The 23,423-nt window shown below is 55.4% G+C and overlaps 2 protein-coding genes across 3 annotated transcripts in view; both read left to right on the top strand.

Moving 5' to 3' along the window:
* Nucleotides 1-23,423, top strand: part of CAPZB (capping actin protein of muscle Z-line subunit beta) — a 116,913-nt gene that overhangs the window by 75,919 nt on the left and 17,571 nt on the right. For both annotated transcript variants that reach the window (XM_079147259.1, XM_079147258.1), the window contains exons 3-6: nt 2,212-2,333; nt 7,383-7,496; nt 21,676-21,817; nt 22,141-22,257. In XM_079147259.1, the coding sequence (XP_079003385.1) occupies nt 2,212-2,333; nt 7,383-7,496; nt 21,676-21,817; nt 22,141-22,257 (495 nt within the window). The remainder of the gene's footprint in view (nt 1-2,211; nt 2,334-7,382; nt 7,497-21,675; nt 21,818-22,140; nt 22,258-23,423) is intronic.
* Nucleotides 15,466-16,345, top strand: LOC306665744 (ferritin light chain-like). The gene has a single exon (XM_079147375.1). It carries the CDS (start codon nt 15,678-15,680, stop codon nt 16,212-16,214), a length of 537 nt encoding a protein of 178 aa, XP_079003501.1. The 5' UTR covers nt 15,466-15,677; the 3' UTR covers nt 16,215-16,345.

Below are 23,423 nucleotides of genomic sequence, written 5' to 3'. Positions count from 1 at the left end.
TGCGTGTGGTGAAGCTCTTCCCTTCCTCCCTCCCTCCACCTGCCTGCCCTCCTCTGTGTCACATACAGCTGTAGGACTGGGCGTAAAACCGTGAGACCCAAGTCCTTTCCCAGGCAGAATTTATATTCCAGTGAGAAAAAAAAATCAATAAACAAATTGTGTGAGATAGTATAAATGTTAGGAAGAAATGACTGAAGTACTTTGGTACACAGCTTACCTCCTGGGCAAGAGTGGAATCAAGCCTCTTTTATGCCAAATCCCATTGTCTTGCGGGCTCAGTGGTGAGAAAAGGGAGCAGCCGGAGCGGGCAGAACTGGGATTAAGAAGCAGCTGTGCTCGAAGCGGAGGGGTGGACTCTGCTGCGCTGGAGGCTGGTGTTGCCACCTGAGGGTAGTAGCCGAGGGAGGGCAGGAGTAGGCCCTGTCAGGTGCCACCTGTGTGCACGCCCCTGCGCTGGCCCGTCCTGAAGCCTGCCTCCTGGGAAACTCAGTCACCTGCTTAGTCGTAGTGGGAAAGTACAGTGTCTTGCCTGGGACTGGAAGGCCTCTTGCAGGTGTGGATTCAGAAGGTCAGATTCTAGGGCCTCGACAGATAGAATGATCGTGGTCCCAGGCACAAACTGGAGCCCCCAGGGGAAGCTTAGTCTTGACCCGGTGGTGAAATGGAGATACTGCGAATGAGCTGTGACATGACAGGGCACCTGTGGGTGGGTTCACGGCCCCTGAGGGAAGCTGTTAGGTCCCGCCCCCTTTCCTCAGCAGGTGAAGGGCTTCCTAGCCTAAGCTGAGCAGCAGTGGGTGGGGATGGGGTGCTGTGGGCACCAGGGGTGGCTTTGGCATGTGGTCCTTCCCCTTAGAATTCAGGGACACAGTGTGGGAGGAGCAGGGACTTGAGAGTCACCTGGCCCTGGATCTGATTTCTGTCTCCACCGCTCACTTTTGTGGCCCTCAGGCAGCTTCACGATTCTGGGCCTGGGCGCTCTAATCCATCAAATGGGGATGACGTGTGTTCTTCACAGCCCGAGCGTGCCTTTTCAAGTGCCCAGTGCACCAGCATGGGGTGGGACACGCCTGGCGCATCACACACTTGGGCACTTGGAAGTGGCAGTGGGCGGAATTGTCACCAGAGTTGACCAGAATCCGTGTGAGCCTCAGGATAGGCTCCTGTCCTCAGTTTTGCCAGGAGGTGCTTTGCACACTGAATTTTAATGTACCTGGTGCAGCTGGTGGCCCAAGGCCAGTGTCCTCAGGCGGCAGTAGTCCTGGCCTGTCCTCAGGTGGTGAGGGCCTTCGAGGAGCTTGGGAACCTGCTGTCAGCTGCTCTGCTGGTTGTCTCTGCCCCAGGGTTCACATTTCCACTGGGAAGGGGGTGGGTGCAGGGTCATGGTCATGTCGTTACCACTGCGTGTTAAGACACAACGGGCCCCATAAGCCCAGCCTGTGGAAGGACCCTGAAGGAAGGAAGCCACCTCGGAAAGCAACTCCGCCCCGGCCCCGTGTTTTGGTGGAAATGGATGCTTGGGTTGGGGGGGGCAGCCAGTGACCTGCTCACCAGCAGCGTCAAAATCGGCAGCGTGTGCCCTGAGGTTCCTTCCTGCCTGGCCCCGGCCTTGGGGTGGTCCTCAGTAAGGCAGTCCAGGCGGAGCCTTGGGAGATGAGCCAGCTGTGGCTCTGCTGAAGGAGGCCAGTGTGAAGCTACCTTCCCAGCAGGTGGGACTGACCATAGGAGCCAGCCGGGGATGCCTGGAACGTGTGGGAAACCTGGCCCAGCACGGGCTCACGGGAGTCCTCCAGCACGCAGGGGTGGCTCTTCTCTGCGTTCTTTGGATTCCTGTGTATTTGAAATGTTTACCTACTTCTTGGGACTCGAGCTCATGCTTTGTCCACCAGAGACCAATACCACGTATCCACACACTGCACTTCCTAGACCACCCTGGTGACCCAGTAATTAAAGCTGCAGAGGGTTTTTGGAAGGAGGACTGTGTTGGAAATCACGCTCCAGTGTAATTCAAGAACAGGTTTCTTTATAGTGGGACACAGTTGATTTCAGGCACATGTGGAAAAGAAAAAAACAGGCCTGTAATTTTGGCAGGGCACCAAGGGCCAGATGTTAAACACGCTGACCACAAGATGGCTACAGTTATCGCTCTCCAGCCTGAATTCAGAGTGTTGCTTTAACCAGCGTTTCTACCTGTTTCTTTCTTTCCGCCAGGTCCCCAGCCTATGTGAAGATCTCCTGTCTTCTGTTGACCAGCCACTGAAAATCGCCAGAGACAAGGTGGTGGGAAAGGATTACCTTCTGTGTGACTACAACAGAGACGGGGACTCCTACAGGTGAGCTCACATGGGGGCGTCACGGGGCCGGCCATCGCTGCCTGCTGCAGCAGCACCAGAACCCTGGACCAGCGGACTGTGGCCCACTCCCCCCACCGCATCTCTGTCTTTCTGTCCCCTTTCCTCTCTTCCTTCTCTCTCCCATCTCCTCCGGGCCGTTCATCCCATCAGCAGGCATGTGTTTGCAGAGTGCCTCTGTGATCATCTCAAGACTCACAGTCCGATGAGAGAGGGGTAGTGTGCATGGGCCGGGTACCCTCAGCTGAGCACAGGGAGGGTCTGTGTTTAAGGGATCCACCTCCTCTTTCCATCACCAAGCCCAGGGCTGTAAATAACTAAGTTGATGTTAGTCCCTGCCCTGGGAGACCCAGGCAGCAGCTGGTAACTGTGCAGGGTGATCAAGCAGCCTGTCCGGGGGTTGGAGGTAGCACAGAGGAAGCCATGGTCAACTCCAGGAGGACTTGCTGAAGGAAGCAATGTTTGAGCTAGCCTTTTTGGTCTTGGTTTTGTATTTTTCAGTGCTGAGGATTGAAACCAGGGCCTCATAAGCACTCCATCACTGAGCTTCTTCCCCACCCTTTTTAGTTCTTATTTTGAGACACAGTCTCACTAAGTTACTCAGGTTGGCCTTGAACTTACAATCCTCCTGCCTCCGCCTCCAGTTGCTGGGATTGCAGGTGTGGGCCACCATGCCCCACCATGCTCGGGTGATCGAGGTGTTAAGGGGGTGTGGAAGTTAGTCCTAAGAGTGGGGATCCCTGAAGCAGGCTGTGTCTCCTGATGTGTTGCACTGGTCACCTCCTTCGAGAACGGTGGAGGACACGGTGTGCTGCAGTTAGTACGGGTGCCCCTGGGCTCAATCCGGGGCTTCAGCCTAGTGCTCTTTCTGGAGAGTGTGCCAGGGGTCTAAGGAGGAGAAGCAGGGAGAATGCCTTGCTGTCAGCCTGTGTGGGCTCCAGACCAGCTCTGCTCCCTAGGGCACCGGGACCTGGACAGATCACTTGTCGTCTCTGGTCTGTTTTCTCATCTACAAAACAGAAATGATAGTGCTCATTCACCAGCAGAACACGCAGCAGCGTCTTTCTCTGAGCTTGTCCTGTGCACCAGACACCGCTCTGAGTCTCTCCTTTGGGGTCTGTGTCCTGGTGAGGAAGCCAGACAGGACACACATAAGGAATACAGACTCTGAAATGGCTGCCAAAGAAAGCAGAGGACAAGGGGGAGAGATAAGACAAGTGGACAGGAAAGGCTCACCTGAAGTGAAAGGATTTAGTCACACAGTCTAGCAGAAGAGCTTTGCTGGCATTAAGGCCCTGGGTGGAGCCAGCAGAGGACCAGAGTTGAGGCAGTGAAGGTGGGAGATGAGATCAGAGGCAGGGCAGGGCAGGCACGCAGGACCTTGAAGGCCAGGCTGAGGCTTCTTAGGGACGTTAAAGGAAATAGCACACATAAAGGGCTGGTCAGCATAGAGCTCCTCATATGTCAGAGGTGTAACTCATACTAACTCAGAGAGATTGAAATCATATTCCTTTCCTGTCTCCAGTGGAAGTGAGGTAGAGTGTCAGTTGGCTTAATCCAGGCCATAGACTGGGCTAGAGATGGGTGCCAGCAGGTGTGCAGCTAGGTGAGGGTGGAGAGGGTGGCTGTGAAGGGTGCCGAGCTTTGGGCCTGGGCAGCGGAAAAGTGGGGCCACTGTTGATAGAGGGTAAGACCACTCAGGGAAGAACTGGTCTGGGGACACTTCATGTTTGAGGTGACCTTGGATCAAAGTGGCGATGCCAGGTGGGCACAGATACACAGTTGAGTTTCCAGAGAGGGGTTGGGGCTGAAGGGAAAACCGTAGACATGCTGCATAGGGCTGGTGCTGCAGCCCTGGGCAGAGAAGTTCACCGCGTGGTGTCCAGGGTCAGTCCTCGGGAGCCTCCGGGGCGTGGGAGGAACAGCCCTGGAGAGAGAAGTCCAGTGATGGTGGCAAGTGGTCTGACAGGCCAGGGACACCCTCCCTGGCGCTGGACTCGGAGACTTCCTGGGAGAGGCGATTCTTGGCTCAGAGATCCCGTTCTTTGAGCTGAGTCTTGGCACAGAAACCCAGTTCTGTGCCACCAGAAAGCCCTGGGCAGGGCAGCTGCGTGAGGCAGCCCCCCCGGGAACCCGTGGAAGCACAGGATCACGCTCCTCCAGGCCAGGCGCCCCCGCCCAGCAGTCCCTCCAGGTTGCCCCGCGGGCCCTGCTGACACCCATGAGGCACCAGAGGGCTCTGGGGAGCTGAGCCTTGGCAGAGACATGTGGGTGTCAGGGCAGAAGGCTCTTTCCTCTCCCCTTCTCGGTATGAAACTTCGAGGCCTCCTGATTTTCTCCACACATTTCCATCCTGTGTTTGATCGTTTGCTGAAATGAGATCCTTATGGTATGGCCGCTGCCAGCAGCACTGAGTCCTGTTAGTGAAACACAAAGCCTTCTGGGGGGATGAAAGGCCTGACTTTTGAAATCTAAGCATTCCTGTCCATCTGTCTTTTCTCAAATGGCCTCCATTTAAGCTCTTAAATGTGTTCTGAGTGCCCCTCCACTAGGAACATTCTGGGTAATGTTAGGATTTCCCCCAGCTACAATTACCCTGGCTCCGGGACTAACGGCTTGAAATGCTGTCGTCTGTGAGCCGTTAAGAATTGTGAGTTACAGACTTCTTGAGAATTCCAGACCCCCAGTCTGCAAGAGGATGGGCTCTTGTGTCTCCGGGTTGCCTTTAAATGAGACCCGTTGTGGGCAGGTCTTCAGGCCCAAGGATGGGGATGGCCTCTTAACTGTGGGACACTCAGCCACGAGGAGAGTCGGAGGAGCAGGTGGAGGTGGGAGTCGAAGTTCCCACTCAGGCTCTCGCCCGCTGTGCCCACTGGGGAACAAGCCTTGTGTACACAGAGTCCGTGGTGGCAGTGGCAGCTTTCAGCTGCACCCTGGTCTCAGATCTGATAGGAGGCCTTGGAGACCCCTCACGGTGTTCCCAGGCTGGCCTCCGTCAGGGCCTTCCTGCCTGGGCCTCTTGAGCAGCTGGAACCACAGGACGCACAGCCATGCCCAATTTTGTTTTGTTTTTAAATTCATTCATGTCCCTGAGCAGAAAAGATAGTTGCTGTCTCTGTTGGCCCCAGAGATCACCTGCAGGGTCCCTTCTTCCCGTGCCCTGCTGTAGGGATCTGCAGCATTCCCTGCCTCTGACGCTGTGCTGGGGGCTGGGGCCCAAGTGTGACAGTGTGACAGTCCACATCCAGGTGGAGGGAGTGCTTACTTGTGCTTTTTGGGGGAAAGTGCAGTTCTTCCATCAATGCTTTTTAATGAGCTTGGGGTTGAGGGCCAGGCGCTGCTCTCGGCCTGAGAACCTGTGGAGCACACGACAGGAGGCCGCTCCCTCTCGGAGCTGGAGCCTGAGAGTAAGCTACGAGATTTCAGCTCACAGAGGAAACAAGATGAAGACGCAGCCTCCTGGTCTCACCAGCCGCATTTCCAGTGCTCAGAAGCCATGTGTGGCTCCCGGCTTGTCTTACTGGCCAAGGCAGGTAGAGAACAATCCCATCCATCCTCAGAGAAGGCGGCAGTTTTCTAAGGATGAACCAGCAAGTTCCGGGACAGGAGCCAGCTTGTCTGCCTGAGCTCAGGAAGGGAGAGGAGCCACCCCTGTACAGGCCACCTAGGTCCTGGCTTGTGTGTGCACATCCAGTGTGACCATAAACTTGTGCTGGTCCTGGGACAGGCAGGGGTGTTTCCCATCGTGCAGAGTCTCCACCGGCCCTGCGAGCAGCGTGGGCATGGCCAGCTTATAAAGGGAAGCTCCTCAGGCTCCTGCTCTTGGGTGGTCAGCAGCTGCACCTGGAGACCCTTGAGGGGCCGTGCATGACAACTCTTTCCTTAGGGCACAGGCGCTGAGAAAGCAGGGACCTCTGCCTGAGGACGCTCGGTCTAGTTCTCTCCTCAGCGAGATTCGTTGACATAGCTGCCTGGCGGAGCCTCGGCTACCAGGAAGAAAGACACCTGTGCAGAGAATTCCTTAAAACTGGGGCTGGGGGTGATAACATCTTTTCCTCTAGGCCTCAATCCCACACCAACAGGGTCCAGAGCCCCCCTGGTGAGGTCTGGTGCATGGGGAAGCAGCAGGCGGCCTGGTTCCTGGTGGCAGAAACAGCATGGCGTCCCTGCTCAGGAGCGGAGAGGCTTCTCCCCAGCTCCTTCCTGTCTCTTGCTCCTCGTCCATTGCCTTTCTGATTCCACTCCTCTCTCTGCACCCAACTCTGTGAGCGCCACCTGCAGGAACTAAGGAAAGGACCTTTTCCTTAGGTCCTCCCAGTTCTCTGTGTGACCGAATGCTTTCCTGGTGGTGCAGACCACGTTCTAAGAAACGCTGCTCTAAGTCCTTGGACTGGAAAGGCAGAGGCTGGTTCTCATTGCGTCCAGTCTTCGTGTGTGAGTAGCCCTAGGGTGCCGGGAGAGCTGCCCTCAGCCACCATGAAGCACGTGCACACGGACTTTCTAATGTCTTCAGCATTTCCTGGTAGATCTTGTCTCTTGCCTGCTTCTAGCTGATGACTCTCTTCTTATTACTTACTGTGTAAGAAGGTCTTGGGGACAGTTTGTCTAGAGCTGCCGAGCAGGTCAGGGATGAGGCGGGCATCCATTGAGCACTATGATGATGAATAGGGAGGAAACTTAGGGGAAGGGAAAAACTGTTGTTGCTGAGCACTTCCTGTAGGCCAGGCCGCCGTCCAGTGTTTGACACAGCGAGTCCCTCACAGCATCCCTCTGAGCAGCCATGGTACATGAGGGATGAGGCACACTTTCTGCTGTTACTAGTTGGAGAGGGGACCGCCAGGGTGTCCCAGTCTGGGCCTTTGCTCTCCATGCCTCAGAAAGCCCTTGTGGTTTCCAGGGCCTGGAAACATCTTTGCTGTAGGTAATGGCTTTGCCTCTGGAATTTCAGGCAGCTGGGGCTTAGGCTCGTTTCTTAATGGCCACTTCTCCCTGGACTGATTCGTGTGACCGTCTCCTCCTTCCTCCCTCCAGGTCACCATGGAGTAACAAGTACGATCCTCCTTTGGAAGATGGGGCCATGCCATCTGCTCGGCTGAGAAAGCTGGAAGTGGAGGCCAACAATGCCTTTGACCAGTACCGAGACCTGTGAGTTGCTCCCTGCCCTTGCACTTCACTCTCGAGGTTTGATGGGGAGGCCTAACGAGCGGCTAGGCCAAGCCGTCCCCCGGATCTGCTGCCTGACTCACCTAACTAAAGGTCAGGACCACCTATGGCAGGATACAGGCACCAGATTGTTAGTAGAGTTGGCTCCCGAGATCACTCGGCCGTGGAATGTCACCTTCCACAGACTTCATTCTGTGTCACGGCTTGTAACCATGGCAGGCACCCTTGAGGTACACCTGTGTGTGTGAGACACAGCCAGATGTTTTGCATACATACAGTCTCAGACCCTCACAGTGTCCCAGCTGTGTTAGTCCCTGTATTTCAGATAAAGAAATAAAGGTGCAGAACATCTGAGGTGCTTGTCCAGGGCCAGTGGCCGAGCCAGGACTCATCCTTGATCCAGTTCCAGGGCCCTGCTGCCAGCCCGGCTGCTGGGCGGGACGAGCCCAGGTCTTAGGCAGTGGAGCCGCAGCAGCTCCTCTCCAGACTGCCAGCTGAAGCCTGAGTCCATCCCGCCTTGGCCCCTGCTGGAGAAGGTGGTGTTGCCAATCTGTTCAGATTCCTTTTCCTGCCACCACCACACCACCAGAAAGATCAGTCACTTCATTAACCACTTGTAAGGAAAGGCGCCAGAGGAGACTGAAGTGGTAAAGTCTACACTGGAAACACCACAGAACTGCAAAGCGTCCCCAACTCAGTACCCAGTCCCCTCCTGGAGGAAGGCGGTCGGCATGCCCCCTCCCACAGGGGCTGGGCAGAGCACTTCAGGCGTGCAGGCCACCAGGGTCATCTTTGATTTTGTGTCTTCTGTATGACCCTTCATAATGTAAAAATTACCTCCCTAGCTTCCAGGAGGGCGGGATTTGGCCCAGGGTTTGTAGTTGCCCGACTCTGGTCTCGAATGTAGGAGAGAAGGAAAATAAGAAAACGAAGCATGGGGCAGCCGAGCCTGTGTCAGACAAGAGTCTGGGGTGCTGGGACGGAACCCAGGGCATGCTGTGACCGAGCTGCATCCCCAGTCTTCTTTACTTTTTGAGACGGGGTCTCACTGAGTTGCTAAGGCTGGCCTTGAACTTGCCATCCTCCTGCCTCAGCCTCCTGAGTCACTGGGATGATAGATGTGTGCCACAGTGCCAGGCTAAGAGAATGTCTTTCAGAAGCTGGTTTGGGATGGAAAGAGACTCTTCGAAATCTGACACTCAGGCCAGGCACAGCGGCCCACACCTTTACTCAGTCGCTCTTTTACCTCGGTAAATGGGCTCAGGTAAGGAAAGACCCCTCTGAGGGAGGAGGCAGCTCATCCAGTGCTGCCTGGTGCCCTGCTGGCTGTGGTCACTGTGGGCTGCTTCATGAGAGCCAGGCCTGGTGGAAAGATACCCAGATCCTCAGGCAGATTCACCCCACCAGAAAGAAAAGGCATGATTGAAGAGTCACCACCTCCAGAGCAGAGCAGACACAGTGCTATGCCAGGAGGGCTGAGTAAGCAAAACTGCTGTGCCCAGGGCCAGTTCCAGACAAACTGGCCTGTGCCCCACCAGTTGGGACCATCCTAGTGTTCCGGGATTCCTGGATCTTGTGGATCTGCAGAGTTAAGACTATGCTGGGGCCCCTCAGCCACCCACCTGAAGATGGAGAGCTGCCAGACTCCGCCCCTTCGGGGGTCAGTGTCCTTCTTGAGGGGGAGGGGAGCTGCCTGTTTATGGACTACACTTCCCTGTCAACAAGAAGGCCACATTGGACTTGCTCACAGAGACCTGCACGAACCCCTTTTTCCCCAGACAGACAGCAGGAGGCCCCAGTGCCCTGACCCTCTTGTCTGTGGAAATGTGTGCACAGTATTGAGTCAGGCTTGCCTCCCTCCCGCTCCCTTATCATAAGCCCTTTAACCTTGTCCTTGCCTCCTGAGGTTCTTCTGTGGAAGGAGGAGGCAGTGAGCACGTGAGGCCTGGGGTAGGCTGCTGTCCGCACCAGCAGCTTCAGGCCCCAGCTCTGATCTCTGGGTCTGTCAAGGCTCTGGCTTTGCAGGGAACTGGAGCTAATAACCCACACGTGGAACCCGTGTGGTCAGTGACGAGGCTGGGGCTCGGGGCTGCTGGCAGCTGTTGTCAGCACCACCCAGACAGCCCTGTTTTAGAGTGTGAGGCTTGGACGAAGGGATCACCACTCCAAGTCACCTTGAATTTCGTTACTCCCACCCCGGTCCTCAGCATCTCCTCTGTTTTCACCCCCTCTCACCCAGGCCCCAGGATGGCTTTCACGTCACAGTTTGCTTTTGAGGCCCAACTGTAGCATAGCTCCTTGGTCATGGAACCTCATCCCATGACCCAAGTGATCCTTCTTTTGGGGGAAAGATCTAGAAATGGAGCCTCCAGTGCAAGACACGTGCTCACAGCTGCCAGAGAAATGAGGTCAGCTGTGGGCCTGCTGCAAGCCCTTGGACTCTGCAGGTCCCCGAGAAGGCAGGAGTCCTGTCTTGCTCCAGCTCGCTCACTGGGTCTCGCCTGGCCTCTGTCGGCCGGGTTCTGCCTGGGACCAGTTGTTCTAACCAAAGGGGCTGGCACTGCTCTCTCCCAAAGATGACTGCTGCCATCCCCGCCAGCTGTTGTGCCCCATGCCCTGCAGGCCTTGGCCCTTGGCTTGGAGCAGATAAGACCTTGAAACATGCGTTTGTAATTTATTAGCCTTACAAGTTAATTTTAGTGGGTGTGTGTGCAATTGATTGAAATCAAAACTTAATGAAGGCCAGAGTCTGGGGGGTGGAGGAGCAGGGTGGGGAGGCATTTGGTGTTCTTCCTTGTTTTGGGTTTCAGATAAACTTCAAAAGCTTTAATTAGCTTCTGTAATCAACCCTTTTGTCTGGAAGAAGTTTACAGAGTGAAACAAAGCTGGGATGCCTATGGCAGTTTCAGGTGCCCAGGGTTCTCTCCAGAGCATCCAGGGTGCTTGGTAAATGGGCCTTGGCCCAGGAAGGGTGGGACACCCGTATAGTATGTGAAGTTTGTCATCTTGTTCTCCCTGGTCCCTGAAATGGTATGTTCCCAGCCGCTGGATCTCTAGGGGCGACTTGAGCACTGTTTCAGTACTGTGTGGAATTGCGGGTGGTGGGCACGGCAGGGAGGGTCTGAGGAAACCTGCAGCAGTGTGAGAAGCAGTAACTGACGTGCGTAGAGGGCCTCCCGAGCAGGAGACCCAGACCCTCACCTTGAGTCTGAGACCAGACCACGGGACAGGGAGGACTTTGGCTTTAAAAGGGATTTAGACTTGAGACTGTTTTGCTGAGTGGCTGTGTCACCTTCTCTGAGCTGCTTCCTTGCCTCTCCTATGGAGCCGGGAGGCCGTCTGAGGCGTCTGCCACTGCAACCCTTCACAGCCACGTGGCTCTCGGCTGCTGGGGCAGCAGCATTATCTTGATTACACAGCACAGCAGTTGTCTGCGGAGATGTCTTCTCTGTGCTCAGGGTGGTGGGTGTGGAGCTGTTTGGGTGGCAGACTCGGGGAGGTGGGCCACCCTGTGGTGGTGCTGGCCGAGGCTGTATTGGACCACCAGCCCCAGCAAGACCTCCAGTAAAGCTAGTGACTCCTGCTCAGTCCACCCTGGGCACCATGAGGACACCTGCAGGCCGCCATCTGCGATGTTGGGGGAGCATCTGTGGTCATGCAGCACCTTTCCTGAGAGCCTGGCAGGAACGGGACCATGCGCTGTAGGTGCAGCCGCGATGTCCTCGCCTGCCCTGCCCTGCCTTCCTCTGCCCGGCCCTCCTGAGGCTCCACGCTCCGCCAGGCTGAAGAGGCGCACGTAGGAAGAGTGAGCCAGTGGGCAAGTGCTGCCCCATCCAGTGAGTGTGGATGAGGGTCGCCCTGGGGGACGTGCAGGTGAGAGCTGACTCAGCAGCCTGAGGTTGCACCTTCCACCGGCCTGGGGGCAAGACCCACCTGCTGGCACTGGTGAACTTGAACTCCCAGAGGCCTCCCCTGGCTGATGGGTGTGGTGCTCAGACGGTGGTGCCTCTCAATTCTGCCTCCCCAGTCTGAGGTTTCAATGTGCGCTTAATACATACGTAAAGCCTGGGCGCGTGCGCTCCACGCAGCTCCCCTGCCTTGCCACGGTGTCACATGCACTGCCTGGCTCCTTGCTGGGGGGGAGTTTGTCCTGTGTGACTCCTGAGAAGTGTGCAAACTCGTCCCTGGGTTCTCTGGCGCCCGCTCGGTACACTTTCCCTCATGGGTTGGCTTTGTGGCCTCCGTCCCAGTTTCTTGGCCCTGAGGGGCAGCACGGTGCCAGTCCTGTGCTTCCGAGTGCATCCTCAAACCTCAAGCGCTCGAGGCCACACGCACGGACCTGGTGGGGTGGCCGGGGCAGTGCTCTGAGTGGTGGGGAGCCTGCGGGCACAGTTCCAGGTGGTTGTGGTCCATCAGGTAAGGCCACCACGGGGCCTGGGCGGTGGGGAGAGACGCAGAGACTGGGTGTCACTCTGAGGGGTATCGGGTTTGCCGCTGGTGGCCAGAGCCGAGAAGCCAGAGCTGAGGCTTGAGGTCCCAGGGCTTTCGCCTCCAGGACTTCCGTCTTGGGAGGCAGAGCCCTGCCTGGGGTGGGGGAAGCCAGGAGCAGAGTCATACAAGGCAACGGAGAATGAGCAGGAAAGTTCTAGAACTGTAGGGTCTACTGGGCATGGCACATCTACCCTCCCCTGCCCCTCACATTGGCATGTGTCCTTTCCTTGCCCAGAGTGTGGGACCTTCTTGTGGATCTAAAGGTCTCCAGAGGGGTCTCTGACAGGCACCACCTGCTGTGCCTTCACGCCCAGGGACAGCATGTGGAGACGGCAAGGTCATCTCTGGCTTTCTGCTTGCGGGTGGTCTAGTTGTGTTGGGTTTTGTCATGTGCCATTCACCTCCAGCCATGCAGACGGCCTCAGCACATCCTGCCTGCTGTGGGACTCCACTTGCCCCTGCCTTGGGCCTGCACAAAATTCCTGGAAGCAATGGGGACCCCAGGATCACTGCACTGTGTAACCTTAACTGAGCAGGGAAATGATCTGGGGAGCTCCCTGCTGGGGGCGTGGAGTGGGGCCTGCCCCCCTCTCTCCAGTGAGCTCTAGGTCTTGCGACCCTCCTTTTACATGAGCCCCTGCTGCAGTTCCCACAGCCCCTAAAGAGGAGCTAGACAGGAGAGGCCAGGTGTTGCCCACTCTGGGGACTAGTGACCACACCTCTGTAGCCTTGTCACCTGGAGGCTGAGGCTGCTCTGTGTGAACTATCTGCTTTTCATCTGCTCAAAGAGTTAAATGGGAATCAGGGGCAGGCAAACAGGTTCCCTTGTAAAATGACCCCCACGTCAGCAGGACTCGATTTTTCCAGGATTCCTGGGTTCCTATAACCGTGTGGCACACAATCACGCCTGGGTTTCTGCAGTTTTACGTGTGATGACAAAATCCACCCTGGAGGCTGGGACTAGCGCCCTCCTGTCCTTGTCCTGCCAGAACCTTTGCCGTCCCCTGGTTGGGCGTGTTCCCGTGATGGAAGGCCACCAGGTGGAAGTATCAAGGTCTTGCAAAGACTTCTTGAGGCCGAGGCTCCCCTTTCCAGAATTTCCAGTGTGGGTGTCAGTGGCGCGCCCGGCTTACTCCTTGCGTGCTCTTCCTCCTCCTCAAGGCCGTAGGCGTACAGTGGCCGTGTGTGCAAGTGTAACTTACAGGCTGAAGCCCTCCTGCACTCTGTGATGCTCCTCCGCAGCTGGGATGTCTCACAAGGCAACTCAGTGTGGGGCAGGACCACAGGCCTGGGGGCCAGCCACACCAGTCCCAGCTGTCCGCTCCTCAGCTCTCTGACTTGGGCATGTTCCTTTATCTCTGTGGCCTATAGTTTTCTTAACGGTGAAATAAAGCAAGATTCCTGGTCCATCATGGGTCCTCAGAAGTGGCAGCTTTGGACGACAGTGATGGCTTCGAATCTTCACTGTGGACTTGCTCACAGGATGGCTGAAGAGAGCCATGGCCTTTCCGCATGTAGTGCACGGGCAGGGCGCTCGTGGTGCTGGGTGTGGCTGCTCAGTCAGCACAAAACCAGAGAGCAGAGGGACAGCCCCTCCAGGGCCGCCATTGTTTCCAGAGAGGCCTTCATTATTTTCCTTTAAGTAAAGAAAGCCTCGTAAAGAGAGGCTGTAAAGAGCTGCAGCCGCGGTCCAGATGTGCACTTCTGAGCACAACTGGCATTAAAGTCGCACATGCCTAAGCCGATTGGTATGTTTGCTCAAGGGGTTGTTGCACCTGTGTGTGCTGGAGGAATTTCCGCACTACCTGTCCTGTGTACACAGCAGACTCTGGGACACGCTCCCTCAGCTGGTGAAAACAGCTGGTTTCAGCACACAAACAGGGGTGGTCAGGTTTCAGCATCAGATGGGGACAGGGCAGCCTGAAGCCCAGTGTCACTTCCTTCCTCCGGCTGTGGGGATGGGACCCTGCTTGCCGCACACAGCACCTTGGGTTTCTGATGGGACATTTCCTAGGCAGTTGAGAACACGTCAAGGCTGTCCCCGCCTGGAGGGAACGAGCCTGTGAACATAAACAAGCACCAAGGCCAGCACTGGTCCCTCCCTTCATCCCTCCCTCCTGTCTCTTGTTTCCCAGATGCACCCTGGTACAACAGCGTAGGAAGAGAGGCCTACTGCCCTTTTCATTGTGACTTTCTGCAGCTCTCTGGACTCTGCTGGTCGCTGGTGGCCAGGACTCAGATGCCTCTCCAAGTAAATGGGAGGTTTTCCTCTTTTCCCGGGGTAGAGTGGAATTTTCCCTATCCGTGGGGACCACGTGCCCTTTTTATGTTGTAAGGATGTTTAAGTTGATCCGAAAAACAAAACTGCTGCTGTAGTTGGAGGCTGAGAAGGACCCAGAAGATATTGCTTTGGGCCAGAACCTCAGCTCCCAGTGGATGGCACTGTCCCTGGGTTTTATTCCCCCCTCTGCTATAAAGTCGTTCCTCATGCTGGGATCATGCCTATGTGACCTTGTGCTCGCATGTCCACAGTGAAGTCCTTCATGACATTCACCACAAGTCTTGCTCCTGCTGTTCAGGGAGATCTCAGAAGCAGAAGAGACCTCATTCGTGAGGCAAGGACAGGGATAAGCAATGGGCACATCTCCTGGGATCTCGGAGCGCTGGACCTTTTGAGAGCCAGGACTTTGAGCTTGGCACTAGACGACAGAGGGTTCCACTGTGTGGATTTTACTGACAGTCTTAGTCTGGACTGTTCAGCTGGCTCTTCAGATAGCCCACCTCATCTGTTCCCCGGTGTGTCTCCTTGAAACAGTCTGGCAGGTCCCCTGAGAACTGTTGTGGTGCTGTCCCCAACTTGGAGGAAGTGCAGAGAGCTAATTCATGCTTCCTGGACTCAGTTCTAGTCTACTTTGTCTTGACTCTTCCTTTCATCTCTGTTCCCAAGCTTGACAGCCTCCAAGGAGGGTGGCCTGGGTAGGTCATTGATGACAGCAGATACAAAGTTCCAGAAGACAAGTAGATGTATATGGTAGAGTCATGTCTGCGAGATGATGTGGAGAGTGACCTGGGGCCCGGTCCCCCAAGCCTGGAGTGTGGAACACATGAGGAAGCATTCCAGGCTCAGTGCATGTCGCAGCAGCCAGGCGTGGCTACAGGAATGCTGGCCGGACCAGGTCTTGGTGGACAGCAGCAGCCCCTCTGCCAGCCAGGTGCCAGTGCGTGAGCCTTCAGGTGTAAGGGTGGGCATTGCTTTCTGTTGTCCTGCCTAAGACAGTCCTGGAGGTGCTGAGGAGGAAGACTCCAGAGGGGCACTCACGTCGCAGCTTATGAGGGACGATGAAAGGGTAGGAAGTCCAGAAAAGAAAACTCCTGGGGTTTATAAGCCATCTCTCGTTATGTGAAAGGACCTTTGAGGAAAGGGCATGAAGTCTTTTTGTGTGGCTCTTGAAGACAGAAGGGAACCATCGCGCTTGGAGGTCCTGCCGATCTGTCTCTTGCTTCAACAGTGTTTGGACGGAACAGACCCGGGGATTCCCTTTTCTTCTACTTCCTATCACCTTCCAATCTGATCTCCATTTACAATCTCCGGGACCACCTTCTCGCCCACCTCCTGCTTCCGGGACCGGCTAACTCCGTGTTTTGTGGTTAGCTCCTTATTGACGACCAACCATGGCCTCCCAGACTCGTCAGAATTATTCTACCGAGGTGGAGGCTGCCGTCAACCACCTTGTCAATTTACATCTGCAGGCCTCCTACACCTACCTCTCTCTGGGCTACTATTTTGACCGTGACGATGTGGCTCTGGAGGGCGTGGGCCACTTCTTCCGTGAGTTGGCCGAAGAAAAGTGCGAGGCCTCTGAGCGTCTCCTGAAGATGCAAAACCAACGCGGCAGCCGTGCCCTCTTCCAGGACGTGCAGAAACCTTCTCAAGATGAGTGGGGCAGCACCCAGGGTGCCATGGAAGCTGCCTTGGCCCTGGAGAAGAACCTGAACCAAGCCATTTTGGATCTTCATGCCTTGGGCTCTATCCGCACAGACCCACATCTCTGTGACTTTCTGGAGAACCACTTCCTTGATGAGGAGGTGAAGCTGATCAAGAAGATAGGAGACCACTTGACTAATCTCCACCGTCGGGCAGGCCCCCAGGCTGGCCTGGGCGACTCACCCTCAAGCATGACTCGAAGGCCTGGAGCAGTGTGGCCTTAGGTGGGCTCCTTTGCATATCCTGGCATCAGAGCTTTGGCCTGAGCCTGCCTCTCTCTCTCTAACCCCTAGGCAGCTTTGTAACCACCATGGAGCCCCTCCTAAACCTTGGACCAAATGAAAATAAAGCTTTTTCCAGCAAAAAAAAAAAAGACAGAAGGTAGAAATTTTTATTTAAGTCCAGAGAAAACTATTAGTCAGCCCTTCGTGTCTTCCACTTGCTGTATTTAATAAAGCTGACCCCAGAGGAGACCCCTGTCCACATCTGCAGAACTTCCCGTGTCTCCCACCTGTCTAGGTCCGTGGGCCTCTGGGCATCGTAAATGTCTCAGGCCAGAGGTCCAAGTCTTCAGAGCCTCCTGGCCTGAGCCCAGTCCTGTGATGGTGGCCCAGCCGGGTAACAGCTGAAAGGCCACATCTGGGTGAACCCCAGGACTGTTGGGTTTGTTTCTGGGCCAGTGCTAGAAAGTCGTTCCCAGCCTATCTGTCCCTTTGGTTGTCTTGTGGTGGCTCTATCTTGCGACTTACTACCTGCCAGGTGCCTTTGTATGCAAGCCTGTGCCCCGGGAGGCAGCTTGGGGAGGAGCAGAGGCCAGCTTCCAGGCCCACTCCAGGCCGTCAGCATCAGCCCATCGCATTTGCCGCCTGCTGTGGGCCAGGGCTGTGGATTGGGTGAGTCCTGTTACAGTTCAGTTTCTCAAAACAAGTTTCCATCCAAGGTCTCCGTGCACCTCGGCTGTGAGCACTCCATAAAGCTTCTGGGGCCAAAATATTTTCTTCCTGCTTTTGTGAAGTAGTTCATTTTAAGTGTGAGGTATTATGTTTTGCTTTTCCCTCCATTCCTCACAAGTCCTGGGGAGGGAGAGTTATGGGCATAACTCTTATAACACGTGACTATGGTGTTAATCAACTGGAAGAGTGACTTTTAGGGAGGATGACCCAGTACTCGATCGTTCTTATCAGTACTTTGGGCTTCGAGCCGTTCCAGGTGCAGGATCTGGTGGTGGTAGAGAGAACGCCACCAATGCCTAGTGAAGGCCTTGTCTTTTGCTCCCGGCCTGTCTGGTCGGAGGAGTCCCTGGTGCCCTGATCTGGAGCTTCTGGAACCAAATTGTGATCGTCACACTGTTCTCCAGTGGTGGAACCTTGTGCTCCAACCCCAGATGGCCCACGTCCTTCGTCCCAGCTTCTGAATCCTCTGCAGGTCTGTTGCCTTGGCAGGGGTCCGTCCTTGCTGGGAGGTCTTGGGAGCCATCATGGAACCCCTGGCACGCAGCTGGTGGCATTCACTTTCTGTGGGCGCAGCAACGGGACCGTCTGCCTTCTGTGCCCAGTTGCGCCGTGCGTGGTCTGCCCTCCGCGGTGAGGCCCCCGCCTCACAGCCAGCTCCTGTCTCAGGCCGCTTCTCCAAGGTCTTGCTGAGGTGGTCCTTGCTCCTGGCGAGGGCTTTGGGGTCATTCGCCATGGGCCCTGCCCCGTGCGCCCTGGCTTTCCGCTTTTGTCTTGGGCCTTCACGCCTCGCGGCCATTCTCATGCAACCCTCTTGACCAGAGACCCTCCTGCTGGAGCTCAGGCCCCATCTGCTGAGCTGCGACAGTCAGCCCTGGGGCTGTTCTCGCTCTGTGGAAAGCTGGGCACTTCAGAACTCTCCAGTGGGCCGAGCTCAGCGCCAGGCAGCTGAACCCTCACGGCCTGCTCAGCGCTTGGCACGTGGGATCTCATTCCCCTTGACGTGCGAGGCCCGAGAGTGGGTCACCGGCAGTGGCAGCACTACCTTGAGGAAGCAGCATGTTAGCACTAAACAATATTCATACTCTTTGACTCATTAAATACACAAAGGCCAGGGAAGTGTCTCCGTGTGTGCTGTTAGTCCTGGCGAGCTGCTGCTCAGACGGCTTCATGTGGTTTTAGACAACATTTTAGCACATTCTTAAAATACCCGCAAAAGCCTTTATGTAAAAACTCATAAATGTGAACCACATAAAATTTATTTTTTTCCTTGTTTCATGTCATTGTGATCAAAGTACAGTAGGTAAGAATAAATCTTCAAAAACTTGTTGAGTCCCTCTTTAATTAATGCTTCACGTGCAGAGTAGAACCATAAACTGTGTAATGGGGGGACCGTCTGTGTGCCCTGCAGACACCCCACCCAGGCACGCAAGGAGCTGTCCTGACAGCGCTTACGGAGAGGCTGGTGCTGCTGGGCGATCCCAGAGCAGCCCTTTCTGATCACTCTGTCCTCAGCCTTTGTCTTAAGAGTATCACGTTGAGACTTGTGGCCGCCGGAGTCCCTGGAGGCCCCTCTTGGCACATGAACACAGGTCCATTCTTGAACTTTCGAGATGTCTGGGCCATACCTGAGCAGGCCAGGTCCCAGCATGCCTGCCACCTCCACAGAGAACACCCGGTTCACTTGGAGAGGGAGCCCATTCAAAGCCGGAGGCCAGCAGCGTCCTCTCCAGTTCCACTGCCATCAATTCTTTGTTAAAGTCAGATCGGCTGTGAATTAGGATCCTGCCCAATGGAATACCGTCCCGCTGTTACGAACGCTATGTTATGGCGCTCACGCGGCTCTGTGCTCGTGATGAGGTGCCAAGTGAAAAGAGCCGAACTCGACACGGGGCCCTTGCTGTGCACATGGTTATGGAAAAGTTAGGCATCTGGACAAAGACTGGAAGGGACTATGGAAAAACCAGGTTTATGGGACATGTTGATTTATGGTATTGTGGGTTAATTTTTAAATTTCCTTGTTTTATAATGTTCTTGTAATAGGTTTTTTTTGGGGGGGGGGTAGTAACCCACAGGAGGTCACAGCTGGGCTTGCTTTTCGCCTCCTTCATCTCTGGCATTTGGAAGTTAGACCTGGTCTCTGCAGCCCACAGGGAAACAGGCTGCCGGGGAGAGGCTGCCATGTCGGGAGTCGGGCCACAGGCAGGGCCTTAGAGTGCCAGCAGCCGGTTCCACCTTGTAATACATTAACGCTGCTGTTTCAGTTTTTCTGGACGAAAGCAGAACACTAAAGGATGGGGCTGAGGGGGCAGCCTTAGGCCACCTGGTGCTTTGAAACTGGTCACCAGGTGGTGTGAACAGGGCTGCCAAGCCACCAGGTTCTCCTTTTCCCTTCCGGAGCGGCCGGGCCCTGCCGCTCCCCAGTTCCCAGCACACAGAAGGGCAGTGCTCTGACAGGTGGCCTTGCGACCCTCCCTGAAAACAAACCAGGAGGGTTAGAACCAGGCCACTTGTCACCAACAGGAAGGTTCCCAGAAGGCTGGCCTTCCCTCCAGCCCCCTGAGTTGTTAACTCCTGACCCAAGCGAGTCACCAGAACACTGGAGAACAAGCCAGTCTTCTGAGCTCATGCTGCCCGAGCACTGCAAAACCTCTTGTCCAGCAGCGCTCCCTTCTAAGGTGACAGCCATCACCACCTGGCGCAGGAGCATTCCAGAGTGGCCTCAATGCAGGCCCATCGCAGAGCTGGTCCAGAGGACGATGGCTCCACAGGGGCAGAGGGACCTGCACCCTCAACCACAGACCTCCTCTGCTTGCTTCCCCCATCTGGAGAAGGGAAGTTGGAGAGAGAACAAGGGCATTATGCCCCAGAGTGGGGTCCCTGCCTGGTGCTGGCTGCTGGGCCCCATGGCATCTGTCTGTCCCTGCGTGCTTCGCTTCTCACAGCCCACACTGGCCAAGTGAGGCTCCCTCCACAGCATAATCGGCATCCAATGGGTGCTCACTGAGGACTCCTGTGTCCGCCAGGCAGGCCTGCCCTTTTCCACCCGTGACAGCGGGAAGCAGGCCAGGAGTATGACAACTTGACCACGTGGGGAGAGTGGGGTGGAGAAGTGACAGGACGTGTCCTGCAGAAGAGGGCTGGCCTGGTCCTCCTGAGGGAATCTGAGAGGGAGGAGGCCGGTGCCACCTGGACCTGAGGAGGCTTGGGCACTCACAGGTCAGTGGGTGCCCTGCAGTGTGGGCGTGGTGGCAGATTCTTGCCTAGGTGGGAGGGGCCCCTCCCTTGGCCTGGTCTTCTCTTACTGCACTCTGCATCTGTCGTGTGCCGACCTTTAGAAAGCATTTTCGTTTGAAATAGTTTGACACTTAGGTAAAATCGCAAAACAGTGTGATTGACCCTTGGCGTGTGCAGTGGTTTTGTTCCAGGACAGCCACCACCACCCCTGGACACCAAGGTCCTCAGGTGCTGACATCCTTCATGTAAAAGTCCACACATTCTCAGTACAGGTGCAGTTTTTTTTCTGAATGTTTTCAGTCCAAAACTGGTTGAGACCAAGTATGTGGAGCATAGCTCCCGAGGGCCGGCGACCCCGGAGCCCCGCACACCCCACCCATGTGCTCTGCACTGGCCTTTTCCATGCGCGTTTCCTTTTTGTAGACCTGCTTTGTTGGGATATGATTCACAGGTGCATGTTCACTTTTAGTACTTAGATTTTAATGTCAGAAACAACAGTGATCATTTGTCAGTATCTACTTTTTTTTTACTGTATTTTTTTTCTCTCTCAGCAGTTCTCTCAGTAGGTGTTTTCCCTGTGGTCCACGTTCACATAGCTGGTCCCCAGTCACCCTCAGCAAATTGTTGCTTGATGAGCACACCACAGCCTTTGGACTGGCCCATGTGTCCTGCCTGGTCTGCACCTGTGGCCAGTCCAGGCTGTCAGGCCTGAGGTCCCGTGAGGGGGTACCAGCCCTCTTGGCCTGCTCCCCAAGGTGCCTGCTGTACTGTCCACTCGGGGTTTAGTTGGGATCCAGAGGCCCTGGACTTTCTGGTAAAGAGAGACCCGTGGTTCTCAGAACAGAATTGTTGCCAGCAGAGTTGAGGTGCCAAGGCAGCTGGTTCTGTCCTCTAGACCGCTGTGGGGGGCAGCTCCTTCAGCCACAGCAGTCACCTTGGTCCTTGGGTTTGGGATCCCAGTCTAATGGACTTTCCTCCTGGCCTTTTCTTTCCTTCTTCCCTTGATCATAATTGGGGGCTTTCCATATTGACTTGGCGCTGAGGAGGGAGCTCTCATCCTGAGTGTAGCCTTCATTTCTGGCTAGGGTTTGTAGCAAGTCGCTCTAGAGAACCCACAGGAGCTCGGGATGTGGCTCAGGTAGAGCACTGCCTGGCTGTGCAAGCCTCGGATCCGATTCCTAGCGCGAAAACAAACAAGCTCCCCTGCCGCCAACAGGAGCCTTGGCCTGGCTGGGGAGGCCAGTGTTGCTGTGCTTCCCATTTCCCTTCTCCCAAAGGCAGAAATATCAGACACAGTCATCTGCAGTAAGGCCTGCTTCAGCAGCAGGGGCTTCCATCGGTGGTCTGTGATGAACCCTTTATCTGGGCCGAATCTGAAGCCCAGAGAAGTGTAGTGAGCTTGACACACAGAGCTCAAATTCGAGTTTATCTTTATGATTCCTAAGCCCATCTGTACTCCTCTTGGCCTCTCATGGACACTTGGGCCTGTCTCTTGCAGGTATTTTGAAGGCGGTGTCTCATCTGTCTACCTCTGGGATCTGGATCACGGCTTTGCTGGAGTGATCCTCATAAAGAAGGCTGGAGACGGATCAAAGAAGATCAAAGGCTGCTGGGACTCCATCCACGTGGTGGAAGTGCAGGTACGGCCCAGCACAGATGCCACGCTAGCAGTGCTGCCCCGTTGTCCAGCAGATATTCCCATGAGGGGAAAACCCCTGGTGATTCCTAACAGTGCCCAGATGGCGATTAATCAGGTGACCATTAAAGATAAAGATTCCAGAAGAACTTAATAAACTGAATGCAGGACCTGCCCCTTCAAAAGCCATTTGGGATTTTTAAGGAAGGTGGTGCTGCCATGATTACCCAGGAAGGGGCATGTGAGGGGGACCCTGAATTTGGGGGCCACCAGACCCTCCTCAGCTTGGGTTGCACCCTGGTTCTGATCCCTGTCTCATCCCCCCAGGAGAAGTCCAGTGGCCGCACTGCCCATTACAAGTTGACCTCCACGGTGATGCTGTGGCTGCAAACCAACAAATCCGGCTCGGGCACCATGAACCTCGGAGGCAGCCTGACCAGACAGGTAGAGTTCCGTTGGCAACCTCTTGCCAGTGTCCACAGCACCCAGCCTCAGAGCTGACCTGCCGGATAGGCAAGCACTGCTCCCCACTTGGGTCGAGCACATTTGGCCAGCTGTAGCTCCACGTCGGTTTTCAGATCAGGGCCCTCTGAGCTACAGGCATTGCTCGTGCCTGCCACTTCCCAGCTGGCTGCCTGCAGCAGCAGGATGAGGCTTGGCGTGGTTTCTTCTCACTCACCCGGCTCTCCTCTCCCTGTGCTCCAGGAACGTGTCGTGCTCTGAGAGGTGGTGCCCTGCCCCATCTGGCATCCCTGTGGCCAGGACTGCTCAGGGTCTCTGCATCTTCCTGCCTCGGCCTAGTCTGAGGACCAGTGTCAATGTCATTGAACAGCTTGTTAGAAATGCAGCCATCTTGGGCCTCACCTAGGCCTGTCAACTCAGGATCTGGCATTTTAACAAAATTCTCAAGGGAGTTCTACACGAACAGTACATTTGAGAAATGCCACTTGTCCGTTTCTCTCATCTGTCTCTTCTTTGGGTATCACTAGGCCCCAAGATGTCCCCTCTAGCCTATATCTAAGATACAGCTTGGAGCCTGGCGGGAAGGCTCTGCGTCCCTCACGATGACTGCTCTCAGGGTCAGCACTAGACACTGCTGGAAGAATCTATGTGGGTCAAGACTCTTGACCTCCTTTCAAAGGGAAATTCCATGTTAAAGACCTTGACACCCTCAGGAGCCTTCCATGCCCTGAGAGGACTTCACCTGGGCCCATGTAGTGCAGCAGGAAGCTGTGTGTAAAGGGGAAAGAGCACACGGGGCACAGCTTGGCTCAGAACCGACAGCGCTCGGCCTCAGGGAGGTCGGGCTGGCGGAGGCACGTCTGGGGAGCTTCTGGAGTGAGCCTGCTGCCTGCCGCCGTCCTGTCCTGGAGTTCTGGCTCCTCAGTGTGCGCATCCCCTCAGCATCAGAAGACTTTCTATCAATAACTATACTTGGGGCTGGGGATGCTAGCACATGCCTAGCATGGAACCCTAGGTTACCTCCCCAGCACCACACATACATACAAAAGATAATTGTACTTTTAATAGCTTGGCAGGGAGCAGTACTAGGGGTTGAATCCAGGGATGTTTGACTACTGGTGCTATTATTTTTCAAAATAAGAAGGGTC

The sequence above is a fragment of the Sciurus vulgaris genome (genome assembly GCF_902686455.1).
Source record: "Sciurus vulgaris genome assembly, chromosome: 1".
Taxonomy (NCBI): Eukaryota; Metazoa; Chordata; class Mammalia; order Rodentia; family Sciuridae; genus Sciurus; species Sciurus vulgaris.
The sequence above is the reverse complement of the archived record's forward strand: the minus strand, read 5'-3'. Positions and strand labels throughout refer to the sequence as shown.